General features: G+C 51.9%; 1 protein-coding gene across 7 annotated transcripts in view; it reads right to left on the bottom strand.

The window, feature by feature from the left end:
* The window catches only part of Acot7 (acyl-CoA thioesterase 7), an 87,027-nt gene that overhangs the window by 37,568 nt on the left and 29,723 nt on the right, over nucleotides 1-19,736 (bottom strand). For all 7 annotated transcript variants that reach the window (XM_027398369.2, XM_027398372.1, XM_035439364.1 and 4 more), the window contains exons 3-5: nucleotides 13,505-13,661; nucleotides 8,622-8,713; nucleotides 1,961-2,075 (exon numbers count right to left, since the gene is read on the bottom strand). In XM_027398369.2, the coding sequence (XP_027254170.1) occupies nucleotides 1,961-2,075; nucleotides 8,622-8,713; nucleotides 13,505-13,661 (364 nt within the window). The remainder of the gene's footprint in view (nucleotides 1-1,960; nucleotides 2,076-8,621; nucleotides 8,714-13,504; nucleotides 13,662-19,736) is intronic.

The raw sequence follows: 19,736 nt of genomic DNA on the forward strand, positions 1-19,736 counted from the left end.
GAGAACCACCCTCAGGGAAGCCAAGTTTCAAGTCTGCCTAAGCAGGAGCTGCACCCCTAGTTAGGCACTAACACACTGAGGGTGCCTGCGGCAGCAGTTACTATCCAAGTTTCCAAACCATGTGGGGACCCCTAGTCAAGCATCCAGGGGAACAACAGGCAAGGTTTCATAGGCTCTAGACATATTCAGAGCCCACCCACCTGCCAGGGGCTACATTCATGCTCCAAGTACATCCGGAACCACTTTACCCTACAAGCCTGAGCTCAGTGGTTGCCTTGCCTGTTTCTACCAAGGAAAGTGAGGATTAGATGCCCAGAGAACTTGGATTGCAATCAAGCAAACTCCAGAACCTTCTCTCCTGTCTTCACATACCAAAGTCCCCCAAGACTAGTGATGAAGGGATCAGGACCATGGCAAAGCCGGACAGTCATGGACATCAGAGAGACAGGCACTTCAGATGCAGGACCACGCCCAAATGCTAAGCTGGCCAGCCCTTGCCCTCCAGGGGTGGCTCTAGGCAGATCTGCTGGCCCTGGAAGGCAGATCGCAATCCAGGACCAGGAGGCTGCCAAGGCTCCCCACTGCTCTGCCTGGGGTAGACTGGGAAGGAAACACTATTTCAAGGACAATGAAGACAGTACTTAGTCGTGTCTGAGGTAATGCTGATTGTATCATAAACCCAATAGACCTGGAAACAGGGTCCTGTGTTTTGAGTCCCCACAGTGTTAAAGCTGGGGACAGTAAGTGTCCTGTGGCCTGAGTTCCTCAGTGTTAAAGCTGGGGACAGCAAGTGTCCTGTGGCCTGAGTTCCTCAGTGTTAAAGCTGAGCAGCCAACAGTGAAGGGCCTGGCAGCTCAAAAGTAGCTTTTCTCTTGTCAGTCAGAAAAAACAACACAGGATTCTAAAGAATTACCAGACTCCCCAAGGACACCTACCTGAAAGACAGGTGACCCAGAGGTTGCTAGGCAACATTCTCTGAGCCCAGGTTCTAGTTGAACAAGTGGGGAGGGGAAGCACGAATGCTACATTGTAGAGCTCTGTCCACAAAAGAATGACATGGCCACTGCCATCTTAAAAGTAAAAGCAGCTATGGCCACTCACATGAGACCCTTGCCCACAAAATTTCCTAGTGAAGAGAGAGGGAATTCACAGGACTTCTCAAGAGAGGTGGTGTGTGTGGTCCCTTCCTGCCAGGGTATACAACTGCTAGGAGACAGGGTTATAGCTGTTAATATTCCTGTAAACCACCAAACCATCACCTACACTCCTGGAAGCAACTCAAGCCAAACTAACTGGCTTACCAAGCGAGACTTAGTGAAATAACTTCCTTCTTCCATTGTTGGTGCCCTACCTGGGGTGAGGTGTTTGTTCTCATCTCCCCAGTCCACACTGTTCCTTGTGCACAGCACCCTACCAGCCCACTCACCCAGGGGAGCCCATCACACAGGACGACAGACACAGGGGCCCAAGGGCACCAGGACGGTTCTGCACGGAGACTGAAGTCACAAACTCGGTTATCACAGACTATGAAGATGGTTTGACTTGCCTAGCTTGTATGAGGCTCTGGACCCAACCCTCACTACCCAAGGGAACAGTGATGAGCAGGCAGTGGCCCCTGTTATAGAGCTGCATCTCTAATCCAGCCAGCTTGGGGGGGGGGTGTGTGCAGTTTTACAAGATACAGAAAAATAAAGCATACAAAACTCCATCAGAAAGCCCTGAGTTCATACTGCCAACTGCAATCACTATCAGCAAACCATGGGCTATGACGATAGTGAAGCATCAGATTCACGGTCAGGGTTAGGCCATGGACAACTATCTCAGGAGTAGAGGAAGTTAAACTGCTTGACAGTCCAGAGTAATTTCAGATGCCTGGATGGTCAGACAATGGGGTCTTTCTATGTAATGCAGGCAAGAGCTGAACTCGCTGCGACCCTGCCTCAGCCCTGCAAACTCCCACCTGGGTTTGCGACAGGCTGGACCATGTCCCCATTCCTCCAGGTGGTCTCCATGCGCTGCAGCTTCTGGGCTTCATAGCGTTTCCGGCCCTCTTCCTCCAGCTCCTGCCTCGAATACTGTGGAAAGGAAGCCAGATGGAGGGTCAAGTGTGGTGAGAACACAGCCTTCCTTCCTCCGTACCCTTCGGCTCCGCGTCAAAGTCCCTCCCTTCTAGCATTTCATGACGGGAACTGCCCTCTTTCTTCTGATGACAGGACAGACGGGAGCTTCACGGTGCCCCTCACCACAGACATCCCTGGACATCAAGGTTAGACCTCTGTACCTGTAGGTCTATAAAAAGTCCTATCCCAGACATGAGGGTCAAAACAAACCCTGTCATTATGTCACTGCAACACAGTTCCTGTGACTGATGGTCACACAGCAATGTCCCTCTGCTATTAAAATGACATCAATCTGATGATTCTCGGCCACATCCAAACACTTGGCACTCAACTCTGTCCTGAACACCTTATAAGCTGCGGAATCCCAAGATCACAAGTGCAACCACCCTCCTGCCATCTTTGCTAACCACAAGGCAGTCAGCAGGCAGGACCCTTACAGAGCCAGGCAGCCAGGGCTGAAACAGCCCCCAAGGCGGTCCCGATGAATCATCGGAGTTTTGGTTCAGGATGTGGGACTATAAAGTCTATTATATCACACACCCTTAGTCCCAGCACTCGGGAGGCAGAGGCAGGTGGATCGCTCTCTGAGTTGGAGGCCAGCCTGGTCTACAGAGTGAGTTCCAGGACAGCCAAGGCTACACAGAGAAACCCTGTCTCAGGAAAAAAAAAAAAAAAAAGCAATATAATACAGCTGAGACCTCTCAATCATGGGCATGATAGGGATATGGGCTTTTAAATGCAACAGCAATAGGTCATTCAGCACTTCCTGACCCATGAAGGGGACACCCCACATGGCCTCACTTCTTCCCTAGGATCCTAGGAGTCCCAGGTGCCAGCCTTAGGTCTGTACTAGTCTACTGTCTACACCCTCAGAGGCCCCTGCCTGAGTCATCAGAGGCTGTCCATTCTCCCCTCAACCCCACCCTCCATGCTAACTACACCCAGCCATTCTCCCAGCAGTTAGTTCTCCTGCTCCCTCACTCGGCCTGCCTTTCTGGCCAAGCCCCCTGGCTCCTAACTACCTGTCAAAGCCTCTCTGACCAAAAATTCACACCGAATGGAAGCTTTAGACCTCCTTTCTGAAGACATGCTCTTGCTCCAGGCTGAGCAGCCAAGCAGCCTTCTGTGGATTAACCATCCATCCCCTTCAGCTGGAGTATGCTTCTTCAAAGTAGGCCAAGGAGGGAGCTCTCGGAGAGGTTTGCTCAAAAGAAAAAAGCCAAGTCCCACTGCAGGAGCATCTGACACTGCAGGAGGTACCAACCTCCCCACCTTGGCGAGCTGACTAGTTCCTGATGCTCGTGCCTAGTGGTCAGCAGCAAGAGCAGCATCTGCCTGTGTTTGGTCCATCACGCGGAACTGATGTCCAGACTCCAGCATCTCAAGAAATGCCCTCCAGAGACCTTAGAGAGGATGATGCTGTAGCTCAGCATTGGCTGGAGACGTGGCCCAGTGCTGAGGGGCACTGGCTGTTCTTTTTTTTTTTTTTTTTTTTAAGATTTTATTTATCTATTATGTATACAACATTCTACTTCCGTGTATATCTGCACACCAGAAGAGGGCACCAGATCATATAATGGATGGTTGTGAGCCACCATGTGGTTGCTGGGAATTGAACTCAGGACCTCTGGAAGAACAGCCGGTGCTCTTAACCTCTGAGCCATCTCTCCAGCCCCTCACTGGCTGTTCTTTAGAGGACCCAGATCCAGCTGTAACTCCAGTCCCAGGGGGTCCCACTCCCTCTTCTGACCTCTACAGGGCACTGCACATACAAGGTACACAGAAATACATTCAGCAAACATTCACACACACACACAGTAAAAATAAAATATCAAAAAAGAAAGTTTTAAGCCAAGCACAGATGTGTCACACCTGTAATCTAGGCTCACTGATTACAGTGAGACAGGACACTGAGACAGGAGGATTGTTGCACATTCAAAGCCAGCCAGGGCTACAGAACATGATGTTACCCTAAAAACACGAGGGCAGAGACTGGCTCTGCAGGTAAAGGCACCAGCTGCTAACCTGGTGTCACGAGAGGGCTGACTCCCGCAGCTTGCCCTCTGTGATGGCAGGCATGCGCACGCCTGCATACACACAACATGAACACATAATTTAAAAAGTAAAGCAAGCAAAAGCAAAAATAAAGAGGAAAAAGCTGCTGCTTAACAAAGAGCCACCCCCACCCCCATCTCATGCACAACACACACACACACACACACACACACACACACACACACACACACGCACTTACACACATGCGCGCTCTCTCTCTCTCTGTCTCTCTCTCTCTCACACACACCTGCATCTTAAACCCAGCAGGCTTGTGGGAGCTCTGCAGCAATTCATGGAGCCCGAGGACCTAGTCCTGAACCCAAGCCACACAGACAGAGAGGCCCAGCTGCCTCAAATTTTGGCAAACTGCTGGCATAGTCTAAGGTAAGGCTGGCCCTTCACAGGCCTATCAGACCCAACTGACTCGAAGCAGCAAACAGTTCAAACCCTCAGACCTGGACCTCCTAAAACAAGCACACTGAGACACACAATCCAGAAAATCAAGTATGCTCAAGACCAGGGGCCTCTGGACACAACAACCATAGCAAAAACCACTCTGTCAGGCTGAGGAAGAAGGTGGAACAAGGAGACAAGTCATACGTCATACTCTAAAGTGACACAGCGAACAGCCACACCTGGTAACTAACGTGTGTGTGTGTGTGTGTGTGTGTGTGTGTGTGTGTGTGTGTGAGTGAGTGATTGTGTGTGCGCACACATGCGCTACACATAGCTACAGAGAGCCATACACTTCTCTGGAACTCTGTAACTATTTGAGAAAGGCTGGTAGAAGGATGATCATGGCATCTGAAGTCTGAGTTCAAGCTCCATGTACATGTACTTCCTCAAACAAGGAAGGAAGCCATGATTTCCAGGGTCAGGACAGGTCTCTGCTGGGCCTACATTCCCAGGGAATTGATGGATCCCATTTTGCACACTTGGCATCTGTGGGAAGAATCCGGATCATCCCAGCAGCCCCCACAGTTGGGGCTGGTATACTTCCTTCTAGCCCCCCTCCCCAGCTTGGTGGCCCAGTTTCAGCACACTCCTCCATGAAGCCCAACTAGTATTTATGTGTCAGCAAGCCCAGCACACAAAGCAAACAACAAGGCTGCACGACTCCTTCAGCACATGGTGGGCCCTCGTGACTGCATAAGGAGCGTGGGTTAAGAGCGGGCAGAGAGCCAGTCCCTGTGGTGAGGACTTTCCGGATCACACATGTAACTGGCTGGAGCCACTCAGGCTCCAGCCTGCAGGGCCCTGACGTGTGAAAAAGCAGCCACGTGTTCAGTCTAGGAATCTGCAGCTATCTCTGGAAACTGCAGTAGAGTTGCACAGCAGCCACACCACGTGGTTTGTCCCTGTGGGACCTGGCTGGGGTGCCACCTTTCATGCCAAGGACCAGGTGAGAGAGCACATGTGCTCTTGTGGATGTTACCATGCATGTAACTGCCACTAGGTCTGAGCCCCAGTCAGCAGCAACCTGAGAGCCAGGCAGAACACCAGAGCCCAGGAGGGGGGCAGGGTACTGGACCAAGGAGCACACCCAGGGTTGAATAGGGTTTAAAAAGAGAGAACCTTGGAACCTCAGAATGGGTTCATTTCTGGAAATGGATTTTGCAAACGCAGTTGGAGTGGGTGGGGTAGCCCTAAGTCCTATAGCTGGTATCTCTCTAAGACCATACAAAAACACAACCAACAAGGGGAAGGTAAGACATGCAGAAAGACCAGGTGTTTTTATTTTTATCTTTCTTTGTTGGGGGGGAGGCAGTTAGAGATAGGGTTTCTCTGTGTAGCCCTAGCTGTCCTGGAACTCACTCTGTAGGCCAGGCTGTCCTCGAATTCACAGAAATCCACCTGCCTTTGCCTCCTGAGTGCTGGGATTAAAGTCATGCACCACCACCGCCCGAATCTCCTTAATTATTTGTTTGTTTGATTGGATTTTTGCTGTTGTTGGGGTTTTTTTTGTTTGTTTGTTTCTGGGTTTTTTGTTGTTGGTTTTTTGTTTGTTTGTTTGTTTGTTTTGGTTTTTCGAGACAGGGTTTCTCTGTGTAGCTTTGGAGGCTATCCTGGAACTCGCTCTGTAGACCAGGCTGGCCTCAAACTCACAAAGATCTGTCTGCCTCTGCCTCCTGAGTGCTGGTACTAAAGTTGTGTGCCACCAATGCCTGGCTCTCTAGTTTTTAAACCACCCAAAACTGTAACACTTTGTCACAGCAGTCTGGGGACAATGACACAGGCAGGACTGTGACCCCTCTGCCACTGCTCTGCTCACAGGGAGAGGATGATTTAGCACAGTTGGTGACCAGCACCAGCACAGCCAGGCCAAGGCTAAGATGCCCTTTCTCAGAAGCAGAGAAGATTGTTCTTAAAAATATCTAGACTTGGGGCTAGAGAGATGGCTCATTCCTTAGGAGCACTGGCCACTCTTCCAGAGGACCTGGGTTCAATTCCCAGCACCTACATGGCCTTTCACAACTGTCTATAACTCTAGTTCCAGGGGATCAAACACCCACACACAGACATATATGCAGGCAATACATCAATGCACATAAAAATAAATAAATAAATCATTTTTAAAAATACCTAGACTATTCAAACTGTGGTAGAACATGCCTGGGATCCTAATACTCATGAAGCTGAGGCAGGAGGATGGCAAGGTTGAGGCCAGTCTCGATTGCATGGAAAGTTATAGGCTAACATTGGCTACAGAGTGTCTCAAAAAACACTAACTAAAGCTGCACATGGCAGCACCCTCCCTGGGCCACATAGCAATTTCTATAGGTTCTCAAGCCTTCCAGGCCAAAACACCCAACTAAGTAAATGACAATAAAATAAATAACGGAGTATCTATGTGTAGTGGCACATTGCGGGGAGGAGGGGGTTGCAGAGAGAGGAGGACGATGAGTTCAAAGCCAGCCTAAGCTGCAGAGTAGGGGAAAAGGAATGTCAAATCACAGATGTATCCAACTGCAGCCTGACCTGCTACCCAAGCCCAGCTAGCCACCGAGCAATGATGAGACAGAGGACAAAAAGCCAGCTTTGGTGGCAGCCCTAAGTGATGACGAGGAGTTAAGTCTCCATCGGCCCAAGTGACCCAGAGGCAGTGGAAAGATAACAGATGGAGAGAACTGTCTCGCCCACAGGAAGTCCGTCCCGTTCCGTCCCCGACCCCCTCTGCACCTGTTAAGCCCATTGAGGAAGAGAAAACACTAGAAAGGAGCAAGGGCTCTGGGTGTCAGCCCTGCCCATCTCTTGTGGGTCTGCAAGCAGAGGGCAGGCCCATCCTAATCACCCAGCTCCCAGCTCCCCCTTCTTAAAGCCACATTGTATACAAATCCTCACCACAGCCCAAAGTCCCTAGATGTCAACACACTTTCCTGGTACAGGCTTGGGAAGAGCTGGTCACAGATACCTGGCCTTGCCAGCTGTGTAACCGTTTCCTGTGGCACTGAAGCATGTCATCCTACAGGGAAGCTCTTTAAACAGGAAGTAAACAACCCCAAACAGCTTTAGGAAGTCCCTGAAACTGACCAGACTCACTAGGCCCCTTCCTGCCAGAGAAGCAATAAACGTTGAGCGTCCTCCTGAGAAGAGCAGAGCCAAGCTGCGACCCTGAGAGCAGACCAGCTGTCCCAAAGAAGCAGAAACCAGCAGAGCTGCTTGGGAGAGGTTTAGACCACCCTAGGCACTTGGAAAGGACACGCTGTTGAGAGTTGTGAGCCTGCAGGCTGTGCGATGTGCTCCAGATTGCCAGCTTTGTGAGCTGCCACCCATGCTGGCATGGGTTCTGGTGATACAGCTAGCTGTCTTCGAGTCATTTCTACTCCTGTAAGTAACCCCAATAAAACTCATTGGTTTACCATATGGGCCTTTGGGGTTATCCACACTTTGGTCTGTCGTGGGATCCCTCCAGAGACAAACACCACAGGCTCTTCTCATGCTACTAATATGCCCTCATGCACTGAGAGACACTCTCAGTGTCTCTCAGCTGAGGGGAAAGCAAGGCTCACATAGGATCAAGTCCTCACATGGGTGCCTCAGGCTGAGATGAGTTTCAGTGAATGGCTTGCCTGGCCCAGTCAGTCTGCTCTCAGCAGGATCCAGCACCCGTCACAGACATTCCTACCATCGGCATTGTTTTCCCCCTGAGCAAGTGTGACACAGAGGGAGGCCCTAGCATGGGGTATAGGCCACTGAGTTATGGCACTGCAAGACCAGTACCTGCTCAGGACATGAGCTCCATGTTTCTCCACCCATGCAGAGAAGTCCTGTCAGGCCCCCAAGGGGCCCTAGTGCTACAGTCTGTCCCATGATCCTCTGGGCTGCTCCTGGGGCTAAAAGGGCCTCCCACAACTCAGAGGGACCCAGCCTCCGCATCTGCCCCACAACTCAGAGGGACCCAGCCTCCGCATCTGCCCCAAGAGACACATGAAAGGGTCACCTTACCACAATAGGAGGCACCTCGAGGACCTTGTCCACATTCTTCAGTGACAGGGGCACATACCACAAGGTGGCCTTATTGGTCAGCTTTTTGGTACCTTAAGAGAAGAAAATCACATGAGTGACAACTCAGTTTGGCTACACTGGGCAGGTGCTGCTGCCAGCCCTCAGCAAGCCAGAGCTGTAACACTGTCATCTCTGGCTCCCAGCTCCCAAGGTCCTGTCCAGCCTCTTGGCCTGAGGGCACTGCCATCGTGGACATATGGGACCAGAGTTCCATGATCTGCATTTGTGCTAGCTTTCCCCTTACAGAGGCGACTGGAAGGACTTCAGACTATAGGCTCTAAGCTAACCAGGGCTGGCTTCACAGAATCAGGGTGTGGCTATGAACCTGTCAAGTGCAGGAGGCTGACGAGCTTGGCCAAGCTACTGGCTGGCCTAAGTCCCCACCAGCAGACACTGCTATTGCCTAATGAGGACCTGATGCCCTCAGTCCAGAATAGGACAGAGCTTCCAGAAGACTCTATTCACTTGTCCAGGTGCTGCAAGAATTCTCACCATCAGGAGACCCAAAGAGAGACAGAGAGACTGAGACCGAGACTGAAGGGCACATACAACCAAACCTTGTGGCATATGGAGACTGCCCGGGCTGCGCACAGGCCTCGGCCCTCAGCCCGAGCACGCACCTGTGGTCGCTCGCCTCCCGCCTGCGCCCCTGCACCCCTCAACAGGCGGAAGGTCTGCAGCCATTACACCTGCTGTCTCCATGTTCACGGAGTCTGGAGGGCTTCCCGGGAGTTCCTGGCATGCCCTGCACACGTGGGGATCTGTCCAGCGCAGCAGAGTCAGGCTCTAAAGGAATCCTGGCTCACCCGGGTGGTGATATAGGGCTGCAGCAGATACACCCTCCTCTGACAAACTTACTTAGTTGGCCCAGTTTGGCCTCCCTTGCTCTCTAGCGTCCCAGGCTGGAAGACACCACCCCCTCACCCCATTCCACCCCCGCCTGCAGCATCTTGTACCCGGAGACCACATCTTACCCTTTTCACATAGAGTAGCCATGCATGACCTAGGGTAGATACACCAGTCAATTATCTGTTTCCAGGCCCTGCTGTGAAAACCCTTCTCAGTACCACCATTCAGAAATTACAAATGAAGTGTGTCAGCCGAGGGAAGAAGTCAGCGGTCACAGTGGGCACTCCTGTCCTTGCTTTCTGCTCCCTCCACCTACCTTCCAATCCCATCTCACCCATCTCCCCATAATGAAAAAGTGAACCTGACCCCTAACTCATGTGGGGCACTGACATTCTATTTCTTCCCGGTGCTACAGGAGGGTGTTGGCCATTTGTTAGCAAGACCTAATGTGATTGTGAAGTTTGTAGCCTTGAATTAAGAGTGTCACACCACAGCAGGCTCTGTGAGGCCTCACAGACTGATACTGCCACAAGAGGGGCAATGGGCTCAGGCTCACTTGGGACATTGAATCCACACGGACAACAGAATGAAGCTCCCAGAGCAGGAAAGCCCATCTGAGGTGAGAGCCACAGCTCATGGCCTTTTACTGACCAAGGAATACACAGTCCACGGCCCACGCCCCTGCTTACCATAAGAAGCTAGAAGCCCCAGAGAGGTCAAGAGCTTTGACCAGGGTCAAATAGCAGCTTGGTGAAACCCTAAGCACACATCCAGGCTCTCCAGTTCCAGTCACTTCAGAAAGTCCACAGTGTGCCTTTAAAAAGTGGCTTTGACAACACAAAAGACTCCCGGGTAGAGCAGGGGCAGCAGGGGGTGGCCTCTGCCATCTCTGAAATGCTTTCCCCAGGAGCCTGGGGCTTCCCTAAGGTCACACCAAACAGCCTTAGGCTCCCAGTCAAGCAACCCCATGAGGGGGGAGGGGTACCGGCCCACAAGGCAGGCCTCACAGCCCCGCCCAGACACGTGGCACCCCCAGAACAAGGCTGTGGACTCCCATGCCTGGGAACCACAGACAGACACGAAGGGAAAATATTTTCCCCACGCTTTGACTGAATGAATCTGACAACCTGCTTTTGGGAATAAAGATCTCTTGGACTCAGAGCCAGCCTGAAGAGCTGGTTTCCATGGAAACCCAAGTGGCCTGCTAAACCTAAATGAACAGCACTGAGCAAAATGAGGCAAACACACTAATTGTGCAATCTCCACCCTTCAGCGGGGCCACGTTAGGACTGCTGCATTCCAAATGTCTTCAAACCACCTCACAAGCCCCTCTGCTATTCAGAAGAGTAGCCCGCAGCAACAACATCCCATTAGCCTGACGTCCTGATATCCAGAGAGGAGCTGTGGTATCACACGGGCTGAGATTCAAGACAGTGAACCAGGCTGTGCTCATTCGGAGGACTCTGGACTACAGCTCAGCATGACAAAAGGGAGCATGGTGACTGGGGTCCTTGCTTTTGCAGTGAGATCACGCTAATAATAGCGAGTTTGGCCTTCACATGGGCTACAGCCCTGGGTGTGCACCCAGCTCCCCTAGCCTCAATGTTCCTGTCACTCATCCATTCAGCCAGGGCATGTGGTCAGGGTGGTGTTGGATCAGACGTTGTTAAGCAGGCCACCACAGGCTCACTTACCAGTGGACATATGGGCAGGGAGCCCTGGAGGGCCAGAGTCCAGGCTGCAACAATGGACTCTGGGGTAAGACACCTAAGACATGGGAAGAAGACTCTAAGCGTCCTATTCCAAGGCCAGACTGTCCCCATCCGTGGTCCAGGAAGAAGGGACCAGGAGGACCTGAGGCAATGGCCAGGTCCCACTGAGAAAAGCTGCCCTGCTCTGCCTCCTGAGCACCAGGAGTGAACAGTGCCTATCCCATGTCCTGGGAGACTGCACCAGCCCTGCATCTGCCCTTCAAGGCTGACCTTCCCCCACTCCTTGGCAGGCCAGGCCTTCCACACCGCCCCTCTGGATGGAAGGGGACTCTGCAGAAGGAAGGAAGGTCTGCATGGTAAGCGCAAAGGGTGGAGCTGCTGCTTTAGGCCTTTTCTTCTAAGAATTATTTTCATTTTATTATTTTAGAAAATGTGTGAGTATTTTGTGTACATGTATGTCTGTGTGCCACATGCATGTCCTCGCAATTCTGAAAGCTGCAGAGTACCTTTGTGCTCCGTCGCTCTCCCGACTCACACATTGCAGTGTCCTCTGGCCACTGGGCTCCTGAGGGCTGAAGTTTTGGTTGTTTCAGATAAGGCACAAATATGCTCGTTTTTTAATTTATTTTGTGTATGTTTTGCTGCATGTATGTATGTGGTGCCTTTGGAGGCAAGAAGAGGGCATCAGATGCCCTGAGACTGGAGTTGTAGACAGTTGTGAGCCAACATGTAGAGCCGGGAATCGAACCCAGGTCCTGGCCAGAGCTCTGAACCACTGAGCCATCCATCCAGTCCCTTGGGACCCTTCCTCCCCTCCCCCGACAAGACAGGGTTTCTCTGTGACTTCGGAGGCTGTCCTAGAAATTGCTCTATAGTCCAGACTGGCCTTGAACTCACAGAGACCGGCCTGCCGAGTGCTAGGATTAAAGGTGTGCACCACCACCGCCTGGTCTCTCCTCCTCAGGGTGACCTAGGTAGGCCAGCAGAGGAGGAAGGCCCACAGGACAGATAGCGACTCCTCCCTGCATTGGGCCTGCCTTTCCCTAGTGGTCACAGCTGTCACTTCCTGTGCCACAGCCTGAGACCAGCATCCAAAGAACACTTAACACCAAAGGAGCAAGAGCTCTCACAGTCTCTCAGTGCACAGGGGCTGAGGTGACACAGCTCACTCTGCTCCATCCCTGCTGAGCTCATCAGAATGTTCCAGATGGCCAGCTGTGTTCTTAGCCCTGCCCTCCCAGGAAGGCCTGAGCTCCTCAATCTGCCCTCAGCCCTCACTCCATGGGCTCACCACTGCAGAGGACCTGGGAAAGGAGAAAACGAATAAGCCAGCCCAGTCTTGAAGGCACATGGGACCACAGGGTGGTGGTAAGCAGGCAGAGTGGGGCCAAAGGGCCTGCCTGTCTTGCCAATCAACAGCCAGGTTATAAAAGAAACATAAGCACTTCATGAGAAGGAGCTCTGCTCTCCTGTGGTGCCAATGGGAAGAGGAGAAGGGTTTCCATGGTTACCACAGCCAAGGAAAAGGTTCAGATGAACCACAGGCAAATATTCACTGGACAGCTTCTACATACACCTGGTTTCTAGATGGGCAGGGGCAGATTTTCCCAGCAATCTCTGCATAGCCATACAAGCCATGGTTTAGGAGAACAGATGGACACAGAGGTAGGGAGTGGTGGCCATGGGCTAGCTGGTCTCAAGAAGGAGGGGGAGCAGGCTGAGAATCCTGTTCTGACTGGAGAGGAGCTCAAGTGTACTTCATAACCCACCAATGCTCCATCTGCAAACTGCAAAAGCATGAGTAGAGAAAAATCTGCCTACAGGGTGTGTGAGGGCCAAAGAGACATATCCATTCCCTGGGCATGGCCAACCCTCCACGTGGGCAAGCAGCATGTCAGTCAGCTTCAGCTGTCACCCTGACAAACCTAGACTCACCTGGGAAGATGAAGCCTCAGCTAAAGGACTGCCCAGATCAGAATGGCCTGTGACAATGTCTTAGAGCCATTTTCTTAACTGCTAACTGATGTAGGCAGTGGGCCTGGGGACCCTGTGGAAGAAAGGGGCTGAGCAAGCCAGAGACAGGCACCATCTCTGCTCAGCTCCGCCCTCCAGGCTCTCACCAAGTGACAGCTATAGTCTCTAAGCTGAAACAACAGCTCTCTTCCCCAAGTTGGTTTAGGTTCATGTTTTGTCCTAGTAACAAAAGCAAAGCAGAGCACTGGCGCTGAGCTAAGGTGGCCAGTGAGAAACACTGGGAGTTACCTGTGAGGATATTCTCCGACATCACGTGGACTTGAACTTCCACAGAGTGCTTGGAAGTGTAGGTGATCTCTGCACTGACATGAGCCACCTCACCGATACACATGGGCGACAAGAAGTCAGTGCGCTCCACCCGGGCCAAGGCAGCCACACAGCGCTCCTACAAAAAACAGAGACAGCCATCAGTCCAGGCTAGCAAGTCCCTACCACAGAGACACTTCCTCAAGCGCCTGCTCGGTTCATCACTGTGAAATAATGTGGCTGAGTGATAGCGCCGGCCTAACTGTGGAGAAACATCAGCAAATACCTCAGAGCTGCTGCTGACTGAACTGGAGCCACACACTGAGCGAGGCCATTTCTTCTTCTTCTTCTACAATAATGCATACTGCTTTATGTAGAATATAAAAAAGGCACAGACAGGTGGACGGGGCAGCATCGCTCCCTCCCCAATAGAAGCAGTTACCATCTGGGTCTTTCTCCACTCCTTCCTCAGGACCTGGCTCGGCTCTTCTGGTGCCTGCTTTAGGCTTAACCACATGGCTGTGCACTTCCTAAGTGAACCTTCTGATCTGCCCCACTCAACAGAGAAAAATAACCTGCCTGCTATCACTATGTTATCCACCTGCAGAGTGTGGGTATCAGAAGGACCAGCCCACAGGGTGCATGGGACAGGAGAGGTCACCTAGGGAAGTGGCATCCCCAGGACACTAGACACTAATAGGCTGACAGTCTGACTCATTCCCTCCCCTCCACCCCCTCTCTCTCTCACACACACAGACACACACATAGGCATACCTCATCCCCCACCCCCACCCCCACAATCCTTTACACAGATAACCCAGTCTCATGATTCAAAACATCTGGCAGCAGGTGTGCCTGCCTTCATCTTGTCCCTGAGTCTCTTGGGAGCCCTGGGCACACACACACACACAGCCTCAACCCCATGGTGAGGCCCAAATGCTAGATGCAAGCAAGCTGACTAACTGCCCTTCACCCCAAAATACCATCCCTTGCCGTCTAATTTGGACAGTCCTACAGGCTGAGTCTTAGTTTGTCAGGGCTACTGAAACAGAAAATACGCTGGGTGGGCTAAGCTATAAACAACAGAAACTCATCTCTCATTTCTCAGACTATAAATTCAAGATAAAGACACAAGTGTACTCAAGTCTCATGAAGCCATTCTTCCGGGTTCATGGCTGGAAAAGCAAGAGGACACTGTTGCCTCTTAACACAGGCCACTGAGCATGGCCTGCTGGTACACACCTGCAATCCCAGCATAAGTAAGATGGGAGCCCTTGGCAGGAAGGGAAGGGTTGCAAAGCAAGCCTGGGATACACAGTGAATGTGAGGTCTACTTAGGGCACAAAACAAGACCTGGTCTCAAAAAGACTCAATGAAGAAATGAGGAAATGGACCCTTGACGAAAGCTCAGCCTTCCACAGCCCTCACCTTTCAGAACACACTGAGACCATAGCAGTACTGGAAGGACTTCTTCAGCCCGGTCCTAGGATCCCACTGCACAACTGTTTTAATGATCAGACAGAACAGGAGCCTCCATCTTGTGTTAGACCTGTGCCAACTTCAGTTGTGCTGTCCTGTAAGCGACACTGTTGTGGACAACTTGGACATCCAACACTGCACTTCAGGGGTCAGTATCTTGATACGCATTCCCAAAGACCTCTTCAAAAGGCTAGCAGGGACCCACATGGACACAGGCACTCAGCAGGCCCTTACTGAACCTAATACAATGGCAAGATGGTCTGGTGCCTCGCAGTGGCACCATGGGCCATCACTTTCCATAGGAACATGTGGCACTGGGTGACTTTCCACTGGAACAAGCAGCTTTCTCAGGATGCGGCACCTGGGCTGCCACTAGGCTGGCAAGGATATAAGCAGCTCTATTGTCACTTACCAGGCAGTCCTTACCACAGCCCTTGATAGGAGCCAAGATGGAAGGACAGCTGCCCACGGCTACACAGCAGAGAGGTGATGGGGGAGGTCCTTCTGTATGTTATGAATATATCTTTATCTTATTGGTTGGTGAATAAATGCCAGTAGTCAGGCAGGACTACCAGACTAGGAGAATTCTGGGAAGAGGAACTGAGAGTGAATCTCTAGGGAGATGCCATGTAGCCGCCAAAGGTGTAACATGACGGAGCATTATGGATAAGCCACAGCCTCGAGGCAATACATAGATTAATAGAAATAGGTTAATAACTAAGAGAGAGCTAGACAATAAGAAGCCTGAGTCATCAAAGAATTCATAATTAATACAGCCTCTATGTGTTTATTTGGGATAAAGGGTTTCTGCCCCACCTGGCCCTACAGAAACCTCCATCTACAGGCAGGTGATAGTTCCCGCCCTTGTCGTAGCCCTCCATGTGTGTATATGAGTTATACATGTCCTTACACATGTGTGCCCTGGTGCACACATGGGGAGGCATCAGGAGTCCTTTGTCAGTCTCCATTGGAGGGAGCAGACGGAACCCTAACAACTAAAGCCCTGAGAAAGAATGTCATGTTGTCATGGGTACAGCTACATCAAGGACTCCAATTCCTCAGCCCTACAAGAGTGGCAAACCCAGCTGAGGCTCAGGAGGGGTGGTGAAGCTTCCCTCCAGAGTCCAAGTGTGAGTGAGAGCTCAGTGTACACAAGACTAACAACTGCAGCTTCCTCCTCCTGCGGATGTTTATACTTGAGACTGCCTACCAACAGAGACCCCCTACTGAGACTATCTAGCCCCTCCCCCTGTGCTGTACCTAATACACATGCTGGGGAGGGGGTAGGTGCCTTTTACCACAGTGAGCTCGTCCCACCTAACCATGCTTTGTCTGTGTGTACATGTGTCTGTGTGTCTGTCTGTCTTTATTACCCTGCTGTCCCTAGTCAGGGTTTCAGTACCCAAGTCTGGTGGCACACGGTTCTCCAACATGCACCTCAAGACAGGGTCCCCCTGAACCTGGAACTCACTTTTTTGAGTAGGCTGGTGGCCAGCAAGTCCCAGCATCCCCCCATCTGCATCCCCTACCAGCACTGGGATGAGAGGCAGATGAGGCCAGGCCCAGCTTTTATGTGGGCGCTGGGGATCCAAACTCTTTCCTCAAGTTTGCAGAGCAAATGCTCTTACCTGCTGAGCCATTTCCCAGCCCCTGTGCACAGACAGCTCTCCTACTGCCCCGGAGCTCACACACTCCTTGTGCACAGACAGCTCTCCTACTGCCCTGGAACTCACCCAGCCCCTGTGCACAGACAGCTCTCCTACTGCCCTGGAGCTCACCCATTCCCTGGCAGATGAGTCAGGAGCATGACTCAATCCTAGAACCAACCTCTTTGGAAACAGGACCAAGAACCTGCTCAATGCTCTCCCAGGTAATTCTCATACAAACAGGCTGGAGACTGAGCTTCTGATCTTACAGACAACACAGACAGATAGATCTTAGCAAGACAGCTAAGACAGGGCAGGAAACGGAAAGTTCTAGAGGTGTGTATGTTTTCTCATCCTGGACTTTCCAACTTGGATCTGCAGGGCTTAATGCCCTCCCACCCACTATATATATGCAAAATGAAAAAGGATCAAGAAGGAGTTACTTTGCCTTCAAGTTCATTCTCATGACTATGGCACCACCCACTGGCAGAAGCTGGAAAAGCAAAGGCTAGGCAGAGCCAGAAACAGGCACCACTCTGAGTGTGGCAATTCTACCTCATGGAACTACCCACGCACAGGTAGCAAACCAAGAGATGAACAGGGTCAGGGAAGGTTATTGGAGAGTGAGGTTAAGTCGGATCCCAACGCAGAAGAACATGGGCACAAGGTCACACACATGCCCATGTCTGAGAGGCAGGAGCCTCAAAGCGCAACTGCTCTGTGGCTGACCTAGCAGACAAAGGCCACTTCTCACCAGGCAGGCCCCATCCTCAGGGCCACCTCCAGTGGGACAGGTCAGAGCTCCCGTCCTGGGGCCCAGGGTCTAGTAGGGGAAGATGATAAATGAGTGAGAGGCAGCACAGTCCCAGGGGGATGCAGCACACAGACGCCATGAGGAGACACCGGACTGAAACCCAGATGACAGGCTGGGAGAAAGAAGGCCAGGAAAGGCAGCCCAGAGCATCAAGGACAGCAGTGACGGAGAAGGCAATGCTGACAACTGAAGCGCTGAGGCAGGAGGAGAGCACAGACCTCCCCCTGTGCCTCCGCAGGATGAGCCTGGAGCCCTCCGATTTGCTTCTGCCCCAAGGGAAAGTGTCCAGCGCGTCTATGGAAGGGAAGCTCAGACAGGCAGGAGCGGGCCAGCAGAAAGGGCCACAGGAAATACCGCTCTGAGCAGGGTGACACAGAAGGGACTGGGTGTGGACTGGGCTTGGACTCCAGAGCTGGTTCCTGCTGCCCTACTGTGTGGTGTACTCCAGTCACATTTAAAGGGACTCTGGCTACTATTCTGGGTATAGACACCACGGGTGGTGGGCAATGACCAGAAACACACTCGGCCAAGAGGCTGTCCCTCCCAGCAATCCAGGTAAAAGGTGATACTGCCGATCAGGGTGCTCAGACCAGGACTAACCTGTGACCATGTCTAAGGCATGAGAAAAGAATACCCAAACAGAGCCCCCAGATTTGGAGCCCAACGAAGCAGGAACCCAAGTTCCATGGAACAGACTTGCCACCTGCCTCCTCGTGTGGCCCATACCTCTATGGCTCAGCCCCTCAGAGATAGCAACAGTGACAATGTCAACAGGCCTCTTAGGGTGAGATAAGGGTCACATGAGCTAATAAAGTACTTCTTACTGGATGGCGGTGGTTAGGCTACTCCTACAGTTTTTTATTTTTTATTTTTTAAATAGGGCTTTAGCTGCCCTGGAGCTCACCTGTGTGCTGGTAGTAAAGACATGCACCACCATGCCCACCCTGAGTGTCACAATCTCTACTGGCATCACTGTCCACTTCCTCCCAAGTCTCCTCTTCCTTCATCCCCAAGCCCGGGAGCTTCTCCCGCCCAAGTTCACTCTCTTGTCAAGCCGTCCTGAGATGCTCGCTGCCTGCCTTTCTCAAAGCTTCTCTACAGAAAGGGTGGCCTCTGAGACTGTCGCACACCCTACAGCCACCAGAGGGCACCCTGATGCACCAAGCTCCAAGGTCAGTACCTTCCGACAGGAGGAGGTGGCAGTGAGCAGTTGCACCCTCAGGTGCTACTTCCAGCTCAGTCTCTCCTGCTGTCCGTATGGCACGCGCAGTCTCTTCCTCCACAGAGGCCTCCAGCCCCCACATCGTCCACGACGGCCGGATTCCACCGCTTCCAGACCCTGCTCACACTCACGCTGGACCCTCTTCCCGCCAACTATGGGGGCTGAGTCTTCCTTCTCCAGGTTCCCAGCGTGCGGTGTCCAGGTCCATCAGACAGATTGCTGGCAGATACAGACACTGAAGCACACTGCTCACATGACATTAGTGAGCTGCAAAGACTCCTCGGTCCACAGGCTGTAGAACGGCTGTCATGTCAGCAGGTGTGGTGCTATCATTTTCACACACCTTCATCAGAGCTCCTGGGTGGCCAGGGACATTGCCAATGAAAAGCAGATTTGTTTGTTTTCCCCAGTATTGAGCACTGAGCCTAGGGCCTCTCACATGACAAACACAAACTCTGCCGATGCACTATGGCACAGGTCTTCTTTTTAATTTGTATTCTGAGATGGTTCCCTCACTGAGTTCTAGGCTGGCCTTGAACTCCCTCTGTAACATTCTGACACCCCTGCCTCAGGCCTTCCAAGTAGCTAAGATGGGAGGCCATTGCTATTTCAAATCTTCTTCAGGGAGCAGCAGGTCTCAACAGTAAGCATTCAGTATGTAGCAGTTCACCCAGGAAACAGGTGTGTGGTCGCTCACCCAAGCTTCACCGCCTTCCCAGAGCACAGGCAGATGGACCTAGAATACTCATTCTTAGGGGCCCTGGGGTTCTGGAAAGGTCACCAGCTGCCTCCCTGCTGTGACACTTTGAAGCCAAGCACTGGCTTCTCCTCTCCAGCTGTCCAGGTCCCAAACACCGTCCTGCAGTAGAAGGCTATTTCATCTACACCACACACCTGCTATCTGCTGGGCCACCTGCTACCAGAGGTCTCCAGACCGGCGGCTCTCAGCCTTCCTAATGCTGTGACCCTTTAATACAGTCCCTCATGTGTGGTGTCCCCCAACCCCCAATTATTTTATTTTTAAAAAGAACCAAATTAGTTGGGCGGTGGTAT

The sequence above is a fragment of the Cricetulus griseus genome, chromosome 2 (genome assembly GCF_003668045.3).
Source record: "Cricetulus griseus strain 17A/GY chromosome 2, alternate assembly CriGri-PICRH-1.0, whole genome shotgun sequence".
NCBI lineage: Eukaryota > Metazoa > Chordata > Mammalia > Rodentia > Cricetidae > Cricetulus > Cricetulus griseus.